Source organism: Spermophilus citellus (assembly GCF_964194105.1).
Source record: "Spermophilus citellus genome assembly, chromosome: 2".
Lineage (NCBI taxonomy): Eukaryota > Metazoa > Chordata > Mammalia > Rodentia > Sciuridae > Spermophilus > Spermophilus citellus.
The window spans coordinates 90,747,807-90,772,473 of NC_138183.1; the positions used below are offsets into that span (position 1 = coordinate 90,747,807).

Genomic DNA, 24,667 nt, shown 5'->3' on the forward strand with positions numbered 1-24,667 from the left:
CTTGCAGTTTGACTCTCATCAAAGTGATGTCACACTATTTCCTGGTGTCAGCCCAATGTGGTGATATCCAGCTACGTTTTCTGCCGATTCAATGTTTAATGTCCATCTTAAAAAAAAAAAATGTCTATCTGCTCTGTGTGTTGTTTAGGCAGACTAACTATTTGTCAATCAGTTCCTTCACATTCATTAATCACTAGTGTATGCCTAAAATGCTCATTGCTTTTCCAACACTAGGAAATGTAGGATGTCATCACAAGTTAAAACTTGGTTTTTAAAGCAGAGAGGTAATTGTATCACTGGAGAAGGTGTGAGGAGTCCTGGAGACTCAGGACAAGTGCGGTTCTTGATCAACACTGCAGAAATGAATTTAAGGATACATCAGTTAGAAGCACAGATAAATTTATTTAGCAAAGCAGAGACACATTCAAGGGAGAATGTGGGTTATCTAGAGATTGAGAAATCTTTGGGGGTAAAGCAAGGAATACATATTTCTGGAGAGCAATCTCTGTGACCTGCTAAGAGTTACTCCAGGATGTGTAGAACAGCAGCTTTCAAGCTGTGCCTAAAACTGAGTTACTCCATTTTGTAAGGCAGTACTAGTACAAGCTACTCCATTTTGAGTTTAGTGCTTAGGTGAAATGATTCTATACCTTAAACAACCACTGTCTGCCTAGCACAATCATAAGGCACAAACTGATAAATTTATTAAGCTAAAAAATGAATACCTTTGGACTTATCAAATTAATGAGAAGCACAAAAATGCATGAATATATCAAACTCATGTCAAAAAACCTAGGCCCATGAGCTTCTGAAACACACCAGACCATTGAATGAAGCAACCTCACTCAAGGCTCAAAAAAGAAGTACCCTGAGAATGGATAAGGTGGCACCCTGACCCTGTAACCTGGTCACTCATGTAGATCCTTGCCCAGGAAAATCACCACAGCAATGAACTTTTGAATCTCTGATCTTGTGTTTAGCAGATTCTCCTGCCTATGATGATCACAGCGGGTCTACTCCAAGCCAATATCTCAATCTGCTTTCAAAAACATGCTTAGAATAAGTTCCTACACAGTTCTGTGCCCTGAAGAGGTTCTTTGACTGGTTTGTAATCTCTCTCCCTTTTTCTTGTTTGATACTGGGGCACTTTACTACAGAGCTACATACCTAGCCCTTTATATTATTTAGACAGGGTCTCACTTTTTGTTTAGAGCATCACTAAATTGCTGAGGCTGGCTTCAAACTTGCGATTTGCCTCCCAAATTGCTAGAATAACAGGCACATGCCACCAAGCCCGGCCTAGGTTCATAATCTTATCTATCCATCTACAATGAGTTCTTGCCCTCACATCTCTTCTCTCTTTGCTCTCAGTTCAGTCTCTAACCCCTGTGGCTGCCTTTCTTATTTTCTATAACATATATGTATAAAATAATCATATATATACAAAACAAATATACATACATATATTTGTGTGAAGTATGATTTGTGACTTGAATGTTATATATATTAGAAATTAAATTAGAATAAAAGAACCCTTGATTGCCTGGCTTATGACAACCAGGTGACCCACCAATATTGAGTGAGTTGCCAATGAGAATATAGTGTAGCCCATGAATTTATTGTTATCCTATAAATTCTGATATTGTTGAAAGACACAAACATGTTTGGTTTGTGTTAATGACATAGGTGGCTCATGACAATATTCAAGGGGAATATGGGTCATCTTAAGAGGGATAAGCAGCTCCTTTGTCTGGAGTATAAATATTTATAGAGGGATAGTAGCTAGGGGCTGAACTATAAGTAAAATCAGGGTAGAGTTACACAATAACCTATTAGTTTTCCTCCTGCTTGCACATTGTCCTCACATCCTGTTACTTTGTGTGGGTAAGCATGCAGGTCAGGGAAGACAGCTGGGTTGTTGAAGAGTTGCTTACTTTGCACTCCTAGGTGCTTCCTGCACTCCAGTGGTTCATAGGTGCTTTTCCTTTGTACTCGATGTATCTTTATTTCTCTGCATCCCCAAATTCCTATCTCAATTAGAACTTGTGAATTGAATTTGGATTTCAAATATATTATAGTTTTATTAAAGAAAATTTTATTTTACTTAAGTGCCCAGTTCTGGTGGTATAAATTTGAAATATATTTATGTATTGTATTTGAAATGTATGTTATTTCAAATACATATACATTTAAGTTCTGAAGCAGTCTTTCTTCCATCCAAAATGAGTTTGTTTTTTACCAGTCACAATCAACACATAATACTGCACAACTCAGATGTAGTCAGTTCATCCTTTTCTAAATATCTCATGGCTTCTGCAAAAATCATCAGTTTTGGAGAAATAGGCTGTTTCTGTTTTATTGTAATTTTTTCTACATTCTCATTATCAATGTATTTCTTAGTATTTACTGCAATTCAACCACTGCCTTAAGTGCTGGGGATACAGTTTTGATCAAAAGAAGGCAAAGTGCCTACCCTGAGGAACTCTCTTATTCTGTAAGAGACAAGATGCACTTTTTTAATTTTTAAAAATCAACCTTATTGAGATTTGACCTACAGGCAACAAAATGCACACATTCTAAACACACACACACACACACACACACACACACACACTTATTGGTAGTGGGAATTGAACTCAGAGACATTCAGCCACTGAGCCACATCCCCAGCGCTATTTTGTACTCTATTTGGAGACAGGCAGGGTCTCACTGAGTTGCTTAGTGCCTCACTTTTGTTGAGGCTGGCTTTGAACTCACAATACTCCTGCCTACACCTCCCAATCCACTGGGATTACAGAAGTGCACAATTGTGCCAGGCTCTTAAGTCTATTTTTCAGTGAATTTTTGAAATGCATTCACCCATATAATTGAAACCTTAGTCAAGATACAGTTTCCACCACCTCAAATCAAACTCTCTCCGAGTTAATTATTTCTTGACCCCGGAGCAGTGCCGATCTATCTTTCTGTCAGTATAGATAAGATTTGTCTTTCTTTAGAGTTTATTGTAAATAGAATCATACTTCTTTTGTGACTGGTTTCTTTTGCTCAATGTACTTTGGAGATTCATTCCTGTTGGTGATTCCTCTTCATTGATAATTAATATTCACTATATTGTATGGATTCATTTTATTGTATGCACCACAAGTTATTTATCCAATCACCAGTTGATGGATCACTGGGTTTCCAGTTTTATACTATTAAAATTAAAAGTTACTATGAACATTAATGTACAAACATTTGTGTCGCTACGTTTTAATTCTAGGTAAATCCGGAATGGAATTACTGGATCATGAGTACATGATTATAAGAAAATGGCAGTTTTCCAAAGTGGTCCTATTCTGCAGTACCACCAGCCATGAGTAAGAAGTCCAGATGCTCTGATCCTTGTCAATATCGATAATCTTAAAATTTTGGACATTCTTGTGGTTCTACAGTGGTCGTGATTTGCTTCTAATCCGTGCCAGTCTATTTATATAACTCTATTTAAAAACTGATCATTTTATTCACAAATTTTAAGAACAAAAATGGTTGACTTGACTGGTGATATTTTGTTTTTATTTTCCTTTAGGGAACTCTCAAACGCTGTCTAGAAAATATACATCCAGTGTCAAATAGTACCAGTATCATGGAGCTGTTGGAGCCGAGATATTCATTCAGGTTCTTCACCTTCCAGATCTTTGGGAACTTCCTCAGCTTCCTTCCGTCACTTTTCAGCGCCATACAGGGCGGGCGCTGAGGTCCCAGGCTCCGCCCCTTCCAGAAACACGCCCACTACTCGGGACAAGGTGGGAAAGGAATGTGACTTCCGTTCTCGCGATTAGCTCTAATTCCGCGAGAAGAGAAGACTTCCGCCATCGACCGATCGGTGGCGGTGGCGAGGAGGGGGTGTGGCCGGGCAGCGCGAAGTCCCCGGGAGTAGGGGAGAGGGGGCGGGGTCGCGCGCACCAGGCGTACGCATGCGCGCACGCGGCCGGTCGGGCTGGGCTGAGAGGGGAGGGGGCGGCGGCGGCGACGGCGGCGTCGTTATTTCCGCGGTCCGGACGGTGCGTGGCGGCGCGGGTGGCCACGGGAGAAGTAGGTAGGGACCGCCCTTGCGGAGCCACTGAGACCCCCATCGCTTGCGTGTCCCAGAGCCGCAGCCCCCTGCCCGAGTGGCAGACCCCGGGGACGCCAGGTCACCCTGCGGCCCCGGCTCTCCCTTTGCGCTTCAGGTAGGAGCTTACGGCTCCCCGGTGCCCTGAGTCCGTCGAGGCCCCGGTCTTGCCTGGTATTACTCGGTGACGACCCGGCGCCTGGTGTGCCCGCCCTCCTGCGCGGCGACAACCGTGTCCTTGCTTCCGCGCGCTGTGGGGCCGGGGCTGGGCCGGGCTGGGCTGACCCGGGTGTGGCGGACGTGGTGAGGGTCCCCGCCTCAGGTGCGCCCCCGCGGTGAGTGTGGCTGGTGGGACTCTGCGTTGCGTGCCCGCAGGCTTTGTCCCCCGGTCAGGCTGTACCTTACCCCTGGGCCCTGGAGAGGTTGGCCCAGTGAGTTCTGCCCAGGTGAAGTCTACCTTGACGAGAGTAGTTGTAGTTTGAAGTCCTGACCTGCGAAAGGGTACTTTGAATTGTTCTTTGGCTATTTGTGGCCAGTATTGAAAGTTTAAATCTCTGGAGTTGATTCTTTTTGGACCGGTGGTGGGATGGTTTGTGATTTTTCTTTTTAAGTAGTGGCAAGACAATCTATGAGCCCTGGCATGTGGTGCACTATTAGTAAATAAGGAGCAGCAGTGATGATAAACGTGGAATTTCATCGCATTAGATAGTGTTTGTTTTTTTTTTAAACAGTACCGTCCTCAGAAGAGTTCTGCTTTTAGAGTTTAGTAAGTCTTTCATCCAGTACTTAAACACAGTTTTGTACATACTCTTCCCCTGAAAGCTACATCTTCTCTCTTATACCAGTGTTAATTTTACAGGCATAATGGTTATGAAAGCTTCTGTAGATGATGATGATTCAGGATGGGAGCTCACTATCCCTGAAAAAATGGAAAAAAGCAATACAAGCTGGGTGGACATAACCCAAGATTTTGAAGAAGCTTGTCGAGGTGAGTTTGAATTTTCAGATTAGAAGTTCAAAAGCTGTGAAAGGGTAAAATCATGATTGCTTTTTAGACTTACCTTGATAAATGAAAAAAAAAATCAACAGGTAATTCTGGTTTATGGTTTGCTAACCACACTTATTAAAGGCAATATGCATTGGATGTAGCATTGAATAAGAGAAGTTGAGATAATTTTTTTCTATTAAATTCCTCTAACTTGAAGTAACAGATTAGAGTACACAGCAATAATTTTTTATCTGTGAAAACATTAATTATGTTGGCCAAATGCATTTTTGTATATTTGAAGAATAAAAATGGTCAAATCCCATTATTTCCTGTGTAAGATCCTCTAATGGCTTCCTGTTGCAGGTAGAATAAAATTCAGACTCTTTTTTCCACAGCTTTATAAAATCTGATCTCTGCCTACCACTCAGACTTAATTTTTGTACCATTGCCAGACCAGTTTCAGTCATAAGTTCATTATTAATCATATCAAAGTGATTTCCCAGAGCCTTTGAACACTGTTTTTTTTTTTTTTTTTTTTTAAATCTTAGATTGCTTCATGCCAGGTCTTCACAGACTAGCTTAGTCTTCAGCCTTAAAAGTTATTTCCCCAGGAGCATTTCAAAACAACCATTCTAGCAAATTTACCCCCTCATTGTCTTTTCTTCTGTTTGACCTGAATCTGATCACCCTGTTTTGTTTAGGTACAGGGAATTGAACCCAGGGGTGCTTAACCACTGAGCCACATCTGCAGCCCTTTTCTAATTTTTTATCTTGAGATAGGTTCTTGCTAAGTTGCTTAGGGTCTTGCTGAGTTGCTGAAGTTGGCCTCAAACTTGGGATCCTTCTGCCTTAGTCTTGGAGGTTGCTGGGATTACAAGCATCTGCCACCATACCCAGTGAATGACCCTGTTCTATATTCTTCAGAGTGCTTGTCTTTGTCAGAAGTCTTCATTTTCTATTATTTTTCATTCAATGTCAGCCTCACTCACTAGATTATAACTTCTGTAATGGCAGAGATCATATTTGTTACCCTGGCACACAAAACAGTGTCTGGCATATAGTAAGTTCAATATTTGGGAATGATTGGAGAGATGAACATGTTTGTTTTTTGAGGGGAAAGGGCATTAGGGAGATATGGAAGAGAAAGGATCAGATAAGAGTGAGAACTCAAACTTTAAAGAGAGGGTGGGATCAAGAATGTGGTAGAGAACTTGGAAAAAAGCATAGAGACACAGTAACTGAGGTTAGCATGGTGAATGTACAGGTATAAGTTTATGTAGCTAGGGAGAAATAATAGTGTAATTCATACTGGATGGCTTTTCTTTGTCCAAGAAACTTAGGTATTGATGATAATGAGGTGGGGTGTGTTTGAAGAGTACTTTGAAGGAGTGGAGTAAAGACTTGAGCAGCTGTAGGTGGAAGGGAGCTAGCTGAGTATAAGCTGAATGATAAGTCATGTGCCTACCCTTTTACTGTTTGAAATCGTGTCTAGTTAAAGTATGCCTTCAGTGAGGTAGTGGAAAGAACATTAACTGAGAGTTGCCCATATTAAATATCCGTCTCAGGGAGAGAGAAATATAAATTACAGTGTAGATTTTTTTTTTTTTTTTTGCTCAGAAGTCTTAGATGACTAAGTGCATGTTACCTATCTTGTACTAAATTTAAGTGCTTTATATTAGGGGCTATCAATTGTGAACTTAAATGGGTAAGGATACATGGTTGAGTTGGGCCTTATAGGAATGATCGAATTTCTGTAAGTGAAATTGAGGGAATTATTCTGTATTAAAATGAAACCACATGAACTAGAGTTCAGTGAGATTTTTATGTTTGGGAAAGTGAATAATCTTGACTACAAAACAGTTTTCAATGGAGGGTCTTCAGTGTTTCTGTTTTGTTTTCTTAGTTTGAGCTTGTTTTATGAGCAGTGTAAATTTTTTAAGGGTTTTGAGCATAAAGTTGCATAGTGTTTAGTATAGTAACTTGGACAGAGTAGCTTCTCATTAAATAACATAGTAAGCTTTTGAGACAAATGTAGGCAAAAGTCCCAGGTCTGCCACTTATTAGCTCAGTTACCGTGGATGGTTTAATCTGAGTCTTAATTTTCTCCTCTGTATTTGTAGAGTTTGAGATTAAATGAGATAGTGGATGTAAAGTACTTGATCCATTCAGAAATGGATATTTGTTTAGTGTTGAAAGTGTATGGAAGCAGCATATTTTATGATGTATTGGAATGGAGAGAGCCTATAATATTAGACAAACTTTTGCACTTAGCCTAGGTTGAGGTATTAAATTCTTGCACTAGGATAGTGGTAGAAATAGGAAGATTACGTGAGAGAACAAAGAAAATTCATGTGATTTGATTGGTAAATTTTGCAGTGACAAAAGGAATATGAGAGATGTTTCTTAAATTTCCCACAAGAAACACAGCAGAGAATGAGCACAAATACTTCTGAACCTTCCTTTCCCAAATCTTATGGGTGGTGTTAAAAGTAGTTCATTCATAAGTAAGAGATATCTTTATCATTTTTTGTTTTATTTTAGAAATTCATGGAAAAACTTGCATTTTGCACTGTATTGCCCTGTATGTTAGAGGTCTTTCCCTCCCAGATTGTCATGTAAATTTGACAGTAGGCAGTTCTATACCTTGTTATCCTTATTTGAATACTCTAGGATATGATGTTTACCCAGTTTGGTATGACAGTTTGAAGACTGCAGGTCAGCAGCATTTGGTTCCATCTAAATGTAATTTTAGTCTTATGATGTGTGTGAGTGTGTGTGTCTGTGTTTATACACATGTGTATGTATGTGTTTTGGGGTGTAAACATACGTGTGTGTGTTTACATATATATCTATCCTCTACTTTTGGGGAGTTTTAAGGAGAATTGAACCTAAGAAAGCAGTTTAGAATATTGGTGGGGAGAGATGCTTTACTGTGGCTTTCTGTAACATCATAGATTAGCACTGTTTCTTTGTATAAGGAACCTTGTGTAGGAGATAGGTTTAAGTTCTACTTCAGTGTGGATTGAAATGGGGTGGCACATTATTTCGTTGTCACATCATACCATCCTATTAACTCTAACTATATTAGCTTTTGTACTTTCTCAAGTGGTACAGATGTAAAGTGATTTATTATCTAATGATAATTGTTATAGCAATTTGCTATTTATTAGCACTTTATCTTGGAACTAAAAAATCAATACAGAATTTAGCTTCTTTTACATACAGATTTGGGACATTCGGGCTCTTGATAGTTCTTGAACCTGTGACATTAATAACTCGTTTTTTATTTTTGAAATAATCAGATTTATTGATTATTTATTATGTTTGTATTCTAGTGACTTTCTAAAAACTACATTCAAAACAGTATGGTTACATCCTTTCCTTTAACTGACATAGTGGTCTCTCTTGTGATGGCCTTGGCTATACTGTGGCGATTTTGTTTGTTCTTAATACTATAAAATAATCTTTAGTGGAGCTGGGATCATGGCTCAGTGGTAGAGTGTTTGCCTTACATGTGTGAGGCACTGGGTTTGATTCTCAGCATCACATATAAATAAATGAATAAAATAAAGGTCCATCAACAGCTAAAAAAAAAAATTAAAAAAAAATTAATCTTTTGTGATGACCAAGTTGTTTTTTATGCACATGTTTACTCATTCTTTTATTGGCTCTTGAAATTCCTTTGGATTAAACACAAACTTGTAATTTTCATCATTTCTTTTATTTGTTGTTAGGCAGGGTGGTACACATTCCTTCCATCTTCCCTATAACTGATCTTGAGGCTCATAATATTTTTCTAAATTATTTGAGCTGTGGTGCCATCGCTTTTTTTTTTAACCTGATAGATCATATGAGATGTCCTTTAGGAAATGTCATATAATTTAATGTCATCCCATTTTGCTACCTGTAAGTGTCTTTGATTTTTATATTCCATTCATTTTTCTATATTTAGGTGCTTTCCAAATTTCAAATCCACAAGTTAGACATTGCACTTAAACATAGATGATCAGATAAACATAAATGATCATATAACATACCCCACTTCTTCTGCCTACTGCATTACTTTCATACTATAGATAGATGGTCAACACCTTCTCTTAGAATTTTGATATCATCAGGTACCTAGGGCATATAAGTAACCCAAAGTCTGCTTTTTCACATCCATTCTCTTTATACTCTAGTGTGGGAGGATACGGAGCACATATCCCATCTTCTTCTCTTTTTGATGCCTTAGTTCATCTTTCCGGTTTTCAATGAAGGTACCATTGTTGAAAGCCCCTGTTATTCATCCAGTTTCTTCAGCCGTTGCCTAATACTCCCTTTTCTTCTAAAGTGTGGGATGCTTAAGCATCTTGTTTCCTACTTTCACCCAGGATGTTTGTAGGTGCTCAGAATGTATTTAAGAATGAATATTCTCAGGTTATATTGCTTCAAGCCAAAAGAATATTTGGATCTGAGTCTAAAAAAGTTTGAGAATCACTATTATATTAAAAGCTGTCATTTTGGGTGATTGCCTAGAACCAGCATAATTATAAACACAAGCGTGGGCTCTGAAATTGTGGCAATAACTTGATTATAATATTATCATTCAGGTGGTCTGGAATATGTTTCTGTAATCTTTTTAAAAATATTATCATTATAAAGTGATTACATAGCATTTAAAAATGTGCATAACAAAAATGTAGATTTTGGTGGGGGCAGGTGGTGGTGCTTGGGGTCAAATCAAGGGCCTTTGCATATGCTAGGCAAGTGTTTTCCCACTGAACTACACCTGAAAGCATAGCACTTAAACTAACTAGCCCTTGATAAGACTTGTAGACAGTTTCCCCTTTTCCCTTCCCAGTCCATGAATCCAGTTTAATGAATGATAGTTGTTATGGGAATTTGCTGTTTGTTAGTACTTTATCTAAGAGGGAAAGGATCAACAGAAATTGTCCTAGTAAAAAGATCTGGTCAACCTATAAATTAAATTTTTTAAAGATTTTATTTTTGAAAATGGAAATTATGTTTTCTTTGTGTCCTGACTTGGAAAATGTTTTCAGAGGTGGAACATGAGTGGGCTGGGCAGCACTGGTATTTGTTAATCACTTTAGATTGGGGCTCTCAACTGGGGATGATTTTGTACTTCAAGGGACATTTGCCAGTGTCTTGACATTTTTGATTATCCCAGTGTGTGTGTGGGGGGTGTATATGCTACTGGTATCTACTGGGTATATGCCAGGGATGCTGCTAACCGTCCAGCATATAGGACAGCCTTTGTCCCTCTTCCTCCAATTTTTTAAAAAAGTATATTTTTTAGTTGTTGATAGACCTTTATTTTATTTGTTTATATGAGGTGCTGAGAATCGAATCCAGTACCTCATTCACTCCAGGCAAGTGCTACCTCTGGGCCAACAGCCGCAGCCCCACCCAATTTTTTTTCTTACTGCAAAATATCAGTAATGCTGATATTTTTCACCCCACTCCATTTAGACTACTTTCAAGAATGTTCAGCTATCATTAACTTCTTTAACCCTGGATTCTTCAGGAAAGTAACATGGATATTGGATAATTTAACATCTCTAACCATTAGAATTAATATAGAGGGAACAGAGGAATGGGACCTTTGATGCACTTTGAAGTCTCTCTTCCATCTTATCAGATTTTCCCCTTAAAGATGGGAGTGGTGGCACACACCTATAATCGAACCCAGTGCCTCATTCACTCCAGGAAAGTGCTACCTTCCCAGCAACTCTGGGAAGCTGAAACGGGAGGATTGCAAGTTTGAGGACAGCCAGGGCAATTTAACAAGGTCTTGTCTTAGAACTTTAAAGGACTAGGGTATAGCTCATTGGTAGAACATCCCTTGGTTCAATCCTCAGTACTGCAAAAAGGAAAAAAAAAAAAAAAAAAGAGAGAGAGAGAGAGATTTTGGTCAATAGAAAATGAGTACCTGAAAGACATAATTTTCCCCTTTTTAAATGATTATTTTGGTATTTATGATTCTAGATAGCATGTTTTTATTACTAGTTCTTGATTCTTATCCTCTATTTAGTCATTATCTATGAACTTTTCTCTTATAGATAGCTACATTATGTTATGTTATGCAGAACTGTTAGCTGAACTTAGAGTTAAAACTGTTCTACTTTACCCTTTGTGTATAACTATTTTTTCACAAAAATTTCACAGAAAATCACACATTAATTATACTTCAGACTCTTACCAGTCCTCTGTTTTCTTTCTTTCTTTTTTTTTTTTTTGGAATAGGGCTCAACCCTCTGTTTTCTTTAGATATTTATCCTATTGGTTTGTCTCTGTTAAGAAATTTCTTGACTATCTTGATTGCTATTGGGCTTCTTACCTTTTGGATCTGTATGCAACTTCATTCTGAGCTTGTGCTCATCATTAGCCTAGAGTGTCTTTTCTCCTTGTGAGATGTTATTATTGTCTTCCTGATAAAATGTATGTGATGTACAATTTTGGGGTATGCTCTGAATGTCTGAAAATGTCTTTATTTCTGTTCTCCAACTTAATGGATGGTACCATTTGAGTACCTTGGAGAATTTGAGGGCATTGTATGTTGATTGTTGTTTCAATGTTGCTATTAAGAAGTTTGGTTCTTGAGCTTTCCTATGTAGCCTTTCAGGCTTTTGTTTATCCACTGGGTCCAGAACTTACATAGCAGTTGCCTTGTTGACTCTGAGGCCCTTTCATTTTGATACTTCAGTTCTAGTAAGTGTCCTTGAATTATTCTACTTTTTCTACACTGTCCTTACTTTGTCTTTTCCCTCAACTTTATCTTCCAGTCTTCTCTTGAAAATTTATTTTCTGATGTGGGTTTTTTGTTTTGTTTTGTTTTGTTTTCCTCTTTTCTTATTTTGGTGCTGGAGATTGAACTCAGGAACCTTGTTAATGCTAAGCACTTGGTATGCCCTGCTATGATGATGTTTTTAATTTTACATGTTTGTCTCTGAATGTTTCTTTCTTCTTCTTCTAAACATATCCTATTTTTGTTTCAGTGTTACACTATTTTATCTCTTTAAGGGTAATAATAGTTCTTTTGAATTTTTGTTTACCCATATATGTTTACTCCACTTCAGATGGAGGACTAAAAAGCCTGTTGGAAGCTCTGAATTTCTGAGTGGGACCCTTTGTGAATACCAATATGGAGTGATTTGACTTGGCTTTCATGTTGGAGAACCTTAGATATCAATTTTGTAGCTCTTTCTTCTTGGAAAACTATATTCTCTAGAGAAAACTTACCTAATCTGCCTTGAGGTTGAAGATCTGACATGACTGCCCATGACTTAACAGTTAAGTGACGGGAGTGGTCTGAAGTATTCACATGTTCACTTAGTACTTCTCTTTCTAGTATTGTACCCTGGCCTTCAGTTTTATTTGTTGTTCCTTGAGACTCTATTTCACTCTCTCTGAAGTGTTCAGGATTACCCAGGGTGTTTAAGGGATCTTATAAATCATACAGTTTAACCTTTCATTTTATAGATAAGAAAACCAAGTTCCAGAGTGATGGATTTGCTAATAGCTTGTGGGGTGTTTTTAAGTTTGGTGAAGCTATTTGGTTCATATTTATCCTTAGTGTATGATAGATTATTACAGCAGTTCTTAAACTTTTTGGATCAGGATTCTATTATATACCTTAAAATTATTGTCCATGTGTATTTACTAGAATTTAAACTGAGAAATTTTAAAACTTTATTAATTCATTTAAAAGCAATCATAATAAACCCATTAAATGTTAACAACTATGTATTTTTTAATGAAAAATATGTGTGTTCCAAAACAAAAAATAATTTAGAAAAGTGGAGTCATTTCTATTTTTGCAAATATACTTAATGTCTGCCATAATAAAGGGCCACTGAATTTTCATATTTGCTTCTGTAATTGCTTGAAGCATATGAAATAAATCTGGCCTCACCAGATATGTAGTTGAAAAATAGAAGAGTCTTTTCAGATGATTGTGGTTGTTCTTTGATACTATACCCAAAACTTGACAGGTTGTAGTTTCAAGATTAAAGATTAGTTGCAGTGTGGAATGTGAAACCCTATCAGTGGGCTTTTTATTCTGTTACATTAAAAATCTATTGGTTTCTTTTAGATTTTGAATGGATCTTCAATCCATGCTTGATTCTGTAGCATGTACTGCCATTGGAAAATATTGGTTCAGTGAGTTATGCAGATTTTCCACATTAACACATTTCATTATACATTATTAAGAAGCAGTTTTGTTAATATCACTGATATAGAAAGGTCTTCTGAGTGTTGGGAAACTGTCAGAGTGGCACATGTTTTCCAAAATATAAATTTTTGCTTGAAAGCTCAAATTTTATCATTGACAACAAACATTGTAACTTTTTTTCTTGAATCAGTAAAGTCACTTTTTTTAAAACTGCCATATTCTCAAGTCTGAATAACCCTGAGACAGTTATCTTACTTTGGTATGCAGCAGAAGTATTAATGCCTTCCTCTTTTGCTGAGTACAGTATTTAATGGGCATTACTCAGAGGTTGAGATTTGAAAGATTAATTAGGGGCAATGTATTAGGAACCTACAAAATTTAAGAAGGCAGGAATTGAAAATGTCTCCTCACATTTTACACTGTAGATACCTTCCTAGCCATACCCTGGTCCTGGCCCTGGTCCTGGCCCTGGCCCTGAGATTAATAATTTTTATAGCTTTATCAAGGATTTTTTTTGTGTTTTTTTCTTGATTTTTTTTTTTTGTTGTTGTGTTAAGATAAACCTAACATAAAAAAATTCCATCTTATTTTTTTTTTTAAAGAGAGAGTGAGAGAGGAGAGAGAGAGAGAGAGAGAGAGAGAGAGAATTTTTAATATTTATTTTTTAGTTCTCGGCGGACACAACATCTTTGTTGGTATGTGGTGCTGAGGATGGAACCCGGGCCGCACGCATGCCAGGCGAGCGCGCTACCGCTTGAGCCACATCCCCAGCCCCCATCTTATTTTTAATCATTCAGTTCAGTGGCGTTTTTTTTTTTTTTGTTGTTGTTGTTGTTGTTTTGGTGCTAAGGATTGAATTCAGGGGCACTTCAGCCCTATTTTGTATTTTATTTCAAGACAGGGTCTCACTGAGTTGCTTAGCGCCTTGCTTTTGCTGAGGCTGGCTTTAAACTCGTGATTCTCCTACCTCAGCCTCCTCAGCTGCTGGAATTATAGGTGTGCTCCACTACGCCAGCCTTCAGTGGTATTTTATACTTTGATAATGTTTTGCTACAATTACTACCATTTATCTCTGTAAATTTTTTCATCTTGCAAACTGACACTTTGTATCTGTTAAACAGTTATCTCCCTTTTTCTCCCCCTCCTCCTCATCCCCTGGCAATTACCAGTCTATAGTCTGTGTCAGTGATTTTTAACTAAATCTTCATGCAGGTAGAATCTCACAGTATTTGTTTTTCTCTGATTGTTTTTCCCAACTAGTGTAATGTCCTTAAGGGTCATCCATATTTCAGCATATGTCAGAATCTTTTTCCTTTATAAGGTTGAACAGTATTCCATTGTATACATATGGGACATTTTGATTATCTGTTTATTCATTGATGGGCACTTAGGTTGCTTCCATCTTTTAGCTGTTGTGAATAATACTGCTATGGACATGGGAGTGCAGAAATTCCTTCAGGATCCTTTTTCAGTTCTGGGTATGTGCTCAGAAGTGTAGTTATTGGATTCTGTGGTAATACTCTTTTTAATATTTTGAGGAACAGCCACATTGTTGATATTGTTTTCCACAGTAGCTGTACTATCTTAGAATCCCACCAACAATGTCTTCACATCCTTATAATACCTGTATTCTGTTTTTTCTTTTAATATATTTTTAATTGTAGATGTACACAGTATCTTTATTTTACTTATTTTATGTGATGCCGAGGATCAAACCCAGTGCCTCTCGCATGCAAGGCAAGCACTCTACCACTGATCTGCAACCCCAGCTCCTCTTTCTTTCTTTTTTGATAATGTTGGGGATTGAACCCAAGGGCATTTAACCACTGAGCTACATCCCAGTCTTTTTTCTTAAAATAATGAACCAAAATTTATATGCTGGAAATTGAACCCAGGGCCTCACACATGCAAGCAGCTATTTTACCATTGAGCTACGTCCCCAGTATATTTTTTATTCTTTAATCATTGGCAATCCTAATAGGTGTAAGGTGGTGTCATTATAGTTTTTGATTGTGTTTCCTTAGTGAATAGTAGTCATCAAAGACATTCTTAAGTGAAATTGAATTATGGAGGAGGGTTCTTTTTAACTGAAAGTGAACAATATTAGTTTAGTTTGTGCTGAAGCTACAACAGTTTTGTATATTATTGCTGTTTTTTTTACCCCTTCCCACCATTGCTTTTGCATCACCAGTGCAAATGTCAACACAGTGCAAAATACAACAGAAGTTATTTTAATATCACCAACTCCTGGGTTCCCAGATCACTCTTGAGAATCTCTAGCTTATATTTTCTGTTATGCTTTAATGTCATTTATCCATTTTGGTACCTGGAACTGTTAAAAGTTTTTTTAACATATGATTAGCTAGGAGGATTGGGTAAAGTTCTGGATATTGCTTCTTTACATCTCTTTAGGTAATTACGTTTTTAAAGTTTTTTTGTTAGAATTGAAAGTTAAATATATTAAAAGGATTTTTTCTCTTGTTTATTTTAGAATTAAAGTTGGGAGAACTGCTTCATGATAAACTGTAAGTATGTGTCCTGTGAATACTCTTGTGTCATATTTTGATCTAGTTTTTTCTTAAATGTAGTAGTGTTGGGTAAGTTTACTTTTCAAAGATTGTAAAAATGAATTATATATATGTATATGCACACACATACACGTTTAACTTTGGTGAGCTGTTCTGGGGCAGCTGACCCCCATTGGGATGTGAAATGGCTGTTACCTAGTGAAATTATGACTTACATGATTCTTTTCTTGAGGGTGGATGTACTGAATGTGGAATTTCTTGAAAAGATATCATTTGTGTATCACGTATGATTGGCTGGTTGATGACCAATCTCAGGTGACTAAATGCCTGTATAGAAGTAAATTGAGAATCCCTGGAAAAAATAAAAGGAAATACTTAATTATATTTATACTTCCATAGGTAGCCTCTGTTTCCATATTACTATGGCCAGGCTTAGTTTCAAGTTTCGAAATACAGAATTTTGAAATAGTAAGTGGACAGGATTGGACATGTCTTTTTTAGTAAGAGGAGACACTCACAAACAAAAAGTCCTTCTTAAACTTTCGTGTGCATCAGGCTTATCTGGAGGGCTTTTAAAAGCACATATTGCTGGCTCCTATCCCCAGTGTTGTGTATTTAATAGGTCTGGTATGGAGCCACAGATTTTGAATTTCTCACATATTTCCAGATAAGGTTAATGTTGATGTTCCACTTTGAGAATTCAAAATATTTCCTCAGTTGCAATTACCAACTTTTTCCTGTATTGCTTTGTGAATTGTTGAAGGAAAGCTTTTTGTTTGTTGGCTTGTTTTAGGTTTAGAACTTACACCTGCCTCAGGCTTATTTTTTCAAATTGTGTGAATAAGAAATTTAACTTTTCCCATGAGGTTAGCCATTTTTCTGACAGTATTTATTGAGTGATCGTTTTTCTCCAGTGATTTGTAATTTCACCTTTATTATACATAGTTTTCACAGAAATTTAGGTGTGGATTCTTTATATTCTTTTCCATTTTTCTATGTATTCTAGAAAGTTTTTAATTATTATAGCTTTGTGTTTTATTTTTTGTCGTGTAGAGAATTAAACCCACAGCCTAATCAATGCTAGACAAGTTCTCTACCAATGAGCTATATCCCCAGCTCCAACTGTTGTAGTTTTATAGTTTGTTTGATATTTGGTTAATCTGTATTTTTTTTATTGACAAAATTCTCTTCCATTTTTACATATTTTCTCTTCTAGCTTGAGAAGCTCTTTGAAAAATATTATTTGGGATTTGGTTACTAGTCATCAAATTTGTAGATTCAAGTTGTCTTTAATAATATGGTCATATAATCTTATTGTCAGTAAATTGAAGCATTAGATGAGAGTGGTTGGAAGAAAATCCCTTTTTTTTTTTTTTGCTTTCCCACATATTTTTATTGGTGCACTGTGTTTGTATGTACTGATGGGATTCATTGTTATATATTCATACTGTCTCTTTTTTTTGATATTTTAACTACTTTTTATCTGAGAAATGATAGGATTGGATATGTGATAGTGTAGTTGTCTTTATATGGGATTCATTGTTATATATTCATACTGTCTCTTTTTTTGATATTTTAACTACTTTTTATCTGAGAAATGATAGGATTGGATATGTGATAGTGTAGTTGTCTTTATTTTCTGGTTGTCTAATGACTTAAGAAAGTAAGTCATTAGCTTGATGACTAGTCAAGCTTTCTTTTAGGCTTTTTTGTTTTCCTCTTCCATTTCTTGAGGTATGTGTATCTCAAGGATATTCTTATTAATCAGTTAACAGACTGTCACAATTGTTTGGCCTTATGGCGAATTAGTAACAAATATCAGACTGTTAGGATTTCTAGAGTGTTTATTATTACAAGTTGCCAAAACTTTGGGCATTGTAGACCTCAGTATGCCAGATTATTGTACTTTTAAGACATGAAGAAAATGAAGAAAAAGTGAAAGTGATAATGATTATTCGAAATATGACTTTCTGAATGCTAGAGGAAATTATTTAAAGAAGGCAAAGTGCAATCCATTATAGATCAGTTGATCTGTTTTATTCCAAAAATTTCTAATGCACAGCCTTTTCGAATGAAGAATAAAAAATTTTTTTTTTTTTTTATTTCTCACAGTACTTGTAAAATAATTTGAATGGCAAGTAAATGAAAGCATTTTTGTTAAGGGATGATTAATTGAAGTAGAAGTATTAGCAAATTAGAAAGACTTTAAATACATAGAATACCATAGTTGCTAAAAGTATCTTAATAAAATTTAATGTAGGAATTTGGGTTTGGGTTCAAAAACAATTTGTGGGACTGATTTATTTGCAGATTTGGTCTTTTTGAAGCCATGTCTGCTATTGAAATGATGGATCCCAAGATGGATGCTGGCATGATTGGCAATCAAGTTAATCGAAAAGTTCTCAATTTTGAACAAGCTATCAAGGTTGTATTTTTTATGTTTTCTTTTACCTTTTGTTACTTCATATGTTAAAACCTGTGTTTAATAATGAGATCAAACATACTATGTTAAAGCGGATTTTTTTTGAAAGCAACTCAAGTATGATAAACAAGAATTAGTTCTAACATTTACCAATCTACCTTTTGAACTCTAGAAATTAATTATTTGAGGTCTTCCTTATAAACTTGCTCTAAATTTGTGCATTTGTATATTTTTAACTTAATTTTTGAAAGCATTTTAGTATATATTCAAATACCAGGATAATTGGCTTGGAAGATTACGTTTTATGTAATAATATATTAAGCAAATAATAATGGTATGAATTTAAAATTTACTCAATGCCAGTTGAATTAGAAATTCATTTGTAGTTGCCAGAAATTGCATACTTTATGAAGAAAGACTAGCTAAGCAAAGTGAACATTATTAACAAAATTTATAAGTAGTTAAAAAACTTGAGGAAAATAGTTTTAAATTGAAACTTTTTTTAATAAGTAGTTTTGATTATTAGAATGAATCACATTTATGAATGCTTAAAACTAATTTGAACTGTGCTTTAAAGTACTTGTGATTTTACTTTTTATTATAAAGGTCTTTATTGTTTCACATTAAAGTATTTGATGATCTATTTAGAATATATACTTTCTATAATTATTATTTGAAAATTAAAAGTAAAATTTACAAAGTATTATTTTAAGAATATAAAGTTAATTTGGTGTCTTAGCTATGTCAAATGATGAGCTATCATTTTCTTAGAATTGCTGTTTTTAAATATCAAATTTTTGAAATCCAAAATGCTACTGCTCATAGTAACCATAAATATTAAAAATTTCTGCTTACATGTCATATTTTTTCCTTTTTTTAGGATGGCACCATTAAAATTAAAGACCTTACCTTGCCCGAGTTGATAGGGATAATGGATACATGTTTTTGCTGTTTGGTAAGAATTAAAATAAGACTGCTGGTGAATTAAACAAACAAAACTTTGATCTACCTAAATCTTTGAATTTTAAAATATATACCCAATGTTGAGTATGAAGTATATGCAATGCCAGATTTTCTAAGATTTACATAAGATTATCGAGCTAAATAATGCCATAGGGAATAGCATTTTAATTTCCATCTGGGTGCTTTTAGGCTCCCATTTTCTTCGTAAATGGATAATTTCTTTACAATTAAGATATTATAGCTATTATTTTGAGTACCCTTTTTGTTTTCAAATTACCCAGAGAAATAAATCTGTAATTAGAAGTTTCAATAAGGTAAACATAATTGAAACAAAGGGTGGTTTGAATTGGCTTTGGAGAGATTTTTGTCCAATCTAGGATAAGTTCTGCAGTCTTTTCTGAAGGAAAATTTTTTAATGTTTGTCTACTGGATATATGTCTCCCTGATAGTATTGTTTAGTTGTGGAAAAATTCTCATTTGTACTGCTCCCTACCCCTCTTCTGACCATCCGTTTTTTTTTTTTTAATTGCTATTTAAAAAGATTGTTCTTAGAAACATGTAATAATTATTAATTTGTTCGTTTAACAAATAGATTGCCAAGTGTGAGAGAAGCGCGCACACAATATAATTTTCTTTTAGGTCTTATATCTGTTAGTTACCTGTGTTTTCTTGTATCATTTAGGGTTACATTGCTAACATGGATCATGGCCCCACTCCTAATCCAGATCCTTTGTCTTCCAAAGCTGTCTCTTTCCCTCAAAGATATTTTCATTATCTTTTAGCATTTTACAGTTCTAGTAGGGTAGGAGAGGGAGACAGAGGATTGGTCCAGACAGACATACAAAGAAAATATTCTTACAAGTAAATGTTTTCATAATTGTGCTGTGGGGGCAGAGAGGAGGAGATAATTATGTATGAAGAATGGTAGGAATGACAAGATGATGGGATTATGGAATTGTAGGCAAAACAGTATACACACACACACAGCATAGTTATAGCAGAGTAAAAATGTCCTATTTTGGGGACTCCTGAACAAAGCTATTTGTGGATGAAGTCTGGCATGGACCCAAGTGGGAGGTGCGTGAGACTAGAGGAGGTAGAAAAGGTAAACAAAGGGAGGAGTTTTGCCAAAGTTGAGGATCTGTTTTGTGAGTCTTTTGGAACTATATTTAAGAGTTTTGTTTTGTTTTTTAATTTTTTTTTAGTTGTAGATGAACATAATATTTATTTATTTTTATGCGGTGCTGGGGATTGAACCCAGTGCCTCATGCATGTTAGGCAATCTCTCTACCACTGAGCCACAACCCTGGCCCCTAGAGTTTGGGTTTTAATTGTCAGATGGTTTTTAATCTGAACAGTCTCTCTTCTGCACAGTGGTCATTCCAGATATACACCTTAATTATAATATTTTACACAACCAGTTTCATTTTGTAATGGAGTAGCATTTGTCTTGTTCCCTTGCACTGTGTAACTTGGACAAATTACATAAACTCTTTAACTCTGTTTCCTTACATGTGAAAGGAGAAAAATACCATATTTCTCTGGGTGTTATGGAAAAATGAGATAAAGTTATATGAAAATACCTAGCATAAATTCTTGGTACATAAATAGTTAGTTAGTTTTTACTATTGATATTCCTAGCTTCCATCATAGAGTAAAATAGTGTTGAATGCTTATCTTTATGTTCTACAGTGGTCCCTCTGGTTAAGGGTATTAAATTGGAGATGAAAGGCATGAAAACCATTGTAGTTTCTTATAGTCATCTTAGGTAAGATGATGCTGTTGGCTGAGTTAGTGATGGTGAGGACAAAAAGGAAGAGTTGAATGAGAGGCAAAGAATCTGATTAGTTCCAAATTGTGAATTCCCCAATTTATGGATTTTTATTGACTATGTTGTGGAATTGATTGTATTTGAATACTACTTAAAGAATCACTGTTTAATTTCATTAGTCTCCAAGTATATCATAAACTGAATTATATGTGAAAATGCTTTTCATAGATGGCTAATCATTTGTAGTGCAGGCTGGTTATCCCTAATCTGAAAATTCAAAATCTGAAAAATTTTGAGCAGTGACACAATGCTCAAAAAAGTTTCAGATTGCAGCCAGTTACAGTGGTACATCCCTGTTATCTTACTGGCTTGGGAAGCTGAGGCAGGTGAATTGTGAGTTCAAAGACAGCCTCAGCAACTTAGCAATGCCCTGAGCAACTCAGCAAGACCTTGTCTCTAAATGAATTATTAAAAAGGGATGGGGATGTGGGTCAGTTGTTAAGTGCCCCCCTGGGTTCAGACCCTGGTACCAAAAAATAAAAAGTTTTGAGATATCAGATTAGGGACACTTAGCAGATAAATTTTGTGCATATTTTCTATATCCAAAATACTCTGAAATCTGAAACATTTCTGGTCCTAAGGATTTTGGACTTAAGGGACATTCAACCTGTACATTATTCTTGAAAAACTTTAGTCAGTGAAAGTGAATTCTAGTTCTTTTCTAACCTTAATTGTCTTTTAAATCTTGTGATTAAGCTCAAGGTTGCACTCTGGCCTTTGTTGGATCAATTTAAACTTTGCAGACTCTGTATCACCTTAAAAAATGTACATTCTTTTATTTCTTTATAGATAACATGGTTAGAAGGCCATTCCTTGGCACAGACAGTATTTACGTGCCTTTATATTCATAATCCAGACTTTATAGAAGATCCTGCCATGAAAGCTTTTGCTCTGGGAATCTTGAAAATCTGTGACATTGCAAGGGAAAAAGTAAATAAAGCTGCTGTTTTTGAAGAGGTAAGAGTTTGTATTATTAAAATTCTTTAAGCACTTAGATCATTTCATTCTCTGTATATTTAGATTATTCTATTATGAATATTTTTGCCCACCTATATGGTTATGAATGGTATTTTAAAACATTGTTATTGCTGGGTGTGGTGGTTTAATGCTTATAGTCACAGCTACTCATGAGGCTAAAATGGGAGGATTGCTTGAGCCCAGAGAGTTCAAGACCAGCTTGAGCAACAGCCAAACGCTGTCTTAGGAACTTAGATTTTTTTTTAAAAGGGCTTTTATTATATTTCCTTTATCAATACCATTCATTGAGCATCTGTTGTATATAAAATAGCATTCCTGGGTTTTTTTGTTTGTTTTTGTTGGTACCATGGATTGAACAAACTGGGGGCATTTAACCCCTGAGCCACATCCCCAGACCTTTTTTATTTTTTATTTTGAGATAGGGTGTCACTAAGTTGCTCAGGGCTGATCTAAGTTTCTGAGGCTGGCCTCTAGTTTGTGATCTTCCTGTCTCAGCATTTTGTAATCCCAAACCACAGGAATTACAGGTGTGTGCCACCATGCCCAGCTTAAGTAGTATTCTTCATATTGTGGATATTCACACAGAAAGTAGAAGAGATAGCCCCTGCTCTCAAGACTTTTACAACAAAAAAGGCTGGCTGTACTCTCTCAGTCTTTTTATAAGAAGCAGCTAAGAAAAATAAGAGTATGAAGAATATTTTAGATTATAGACATTTTCTTCAAGTTTGTTCTGAGTACTCACTGAAGGAAGTATTGTGAATTTTAGGCAATTTTTTTTCTCCTTATAAAAAACAAGGCTTCACATACTGATAATTGTAAGGGAAAATGTGATCCCATTTGAAATTATTGATATTTATTTTTGTTGAATGCTTTTATTTGTTGAATTAAGTTCCTTTTTAATGCTGTTACTGATCCAAAATAAGTACCTTAGGCTCCAACAGTGATTCAGTATACAGTGTGTAAAACTTACCCAAATTTATATTACATATGTGGGAATAGTTAAATATATATCCAGTGTGGTTGTCTACATTTGAATGTATGGGTTGTGAGTTGTTTGGAACACAGTTTTTGAACCATCATTGGTTGTTTAGCTGAATACTTGTACTGATGTGATTGTCATTATGGAAGATCTTATCCATTTAGTTGGAATTTAAAAAAAAGATCAGATTGAGTTAATACTTAAGAAGAGAAATACAAATTTAAAAATATATATTTGTATTCTCAAGGGATACCTGAAAGGACATCAATCAGTGGGTCAGAAAATTGATTGAATAAATATTCCTGGAATAGTGGGTTAGCACTCCTGAAAAATCTTTATCTTCATTTTACATCAAGGTAAATTTCCGAAAGATGAAGTATTTTAACTATAAAAAATATTTTTAAGCCAGGTGCAATGGCACACGCCTATAATCCCAGTGCCTTCAGAAGCTGAGGCAGGAGGATTGCTCGTTCAAAACCAGCCTCAGCAAATTATCGAGGCCTTAAGAAACTCAGCAAAACCCCTGACTCTAAAATACAAAAAGGGGCTGAGGATGTGGCTCAGTGGTTGAGTGCCCCTGAGTTCAATCCCCAGTACACACGCGCACAAAAAAATTTTAAATCAGGAAGAGATAGTGGCAGAAAATGAAATGTCCTTTAGCATAAAATGTTTAATCTTGCCTAACAAGTGCAAGTTAAAACTGAGGTACCTGGGCTGGGGATGTGGCTCAAGCGGTCGTCCGCTTGCCTGGCATGCACGGGGCACTGGGTTTGATCCTCAGCCCCACATAAAAAATAAAAAATAAAGATGTTGTGTCCACCAAAAACTAAAAAATAAATATTAAAAAATTCTCGGGCTGGGGATGTGGCTCAAGCGGTAGCGCGCTCACCTGGCATGCGTGCGGCCCAGGTTCGATCCTCAGCACCACATACAAACAAAGATGTTGTGTCCGCCGAGAACTAAAAAATAAATATTAAAAAAAATTCTCTCTCTCCTCTCTCTCTCTCTCCTCTCTCACTCTCTCTTTAAAAAAAAAAAATTCTCTCTCTCTCTTTAAAAAAACAACAACTGAGATACCATTTTTTACACATCACTGACCAATATTAGAAATTTTCTATAATACATAGGTTAATGAGGATGGGAAAACAGGCACTCACATGCTGTGGGTGTGTCGTGTGTAGGAATGATAGGGTCAGTCATTATTTTCCCTCCTTTTTAATCCTAAAGAACATTATTTGTAAATAATTTCAAATTAATAGTAGTTTAAGTAATGACCTGAAAAACTATATATTCCTTATATAGCTGCTAATAAGTATGTTGTCCCTTTGATTTTTTTCACTTTTTCTCTTACATATCTTATATATATGTATTTATTTGTGTGCTTTCCCCCTCCTGAACTGTTGGAGAGTAAGTTGCACATAGTTACTACCTCTTTCCCCCAAACATCTCATTGTGCATCAAGCCTCCAAAAACCTGTAATAATACTACTGAGTGCTGTGGTGCTTACCTATAATCCCAGCTACTTGGAGGCTGAGGCAGGATTGCAGATTTGAGGCCACTTTGGGCAATTTAGTGAGATCCTGTATAAAAACAAAAAATGAAAAAGGGTGGGAATGCAGCTCAACAGTACTTGCCTAGCATGTATGTATAAGGCCCTAGGGTTCAATCTCAGTACCATGAAACAGCGAGAAAGAGAGAAATATTTATAG

At 36.0% G+C, this 24,667-nt stretch overlaps 1 protein-coding gene across 5 annotated transcripts in view; it reads left to right on the top strand.

Annotated features, from left to right (window-relative positions):
* Positions 1-3,922: 3,922 nt before the first annotated feature.
* The window catches only part of NAA35 (N-alpha-acetyltransferase 35, NatC auxiliary subunit), a 96,313-nt gene continuing 75,568 nt past the window's right edge, over positions 3,923-24,667 (top strand). The window contains exons 1-6 of one of the 5 annotated variants that reach the window (XM_081279688.1): positions 3,923-4,074; positions 4,953-5,081; positions 15,749-15,782; positions 18,096-18,210; positions 19,088-19,162; positions 21,791-21,958. In XM_081279688.1, the coding sequence (XP_081135814.1) occupies positions 3,957-4,074; positions 4,953-5,081; positions 15,749-15,782; positions 18,096-18,210; positions 19,088-19,162; positions 21,791-21,958 (639 nt within the window). In that variant the 5' untranslated portion in view covers positions 3,923-3,956. Of the gene's footprint in view, positions 4,212-4,834; positions 4,860-4,952; positions 5,082-15,748; positions 15,783-18,095; positions 18,211-19,087; positions 19,163-21,790; positions 21,959-24,667 lie in introns of those variants that run through there. The other 4 variants (XM_081279689.1, XM_081279691.1, XM_081279690.1 and 1 more) reach the window with 4 other exon arrangements.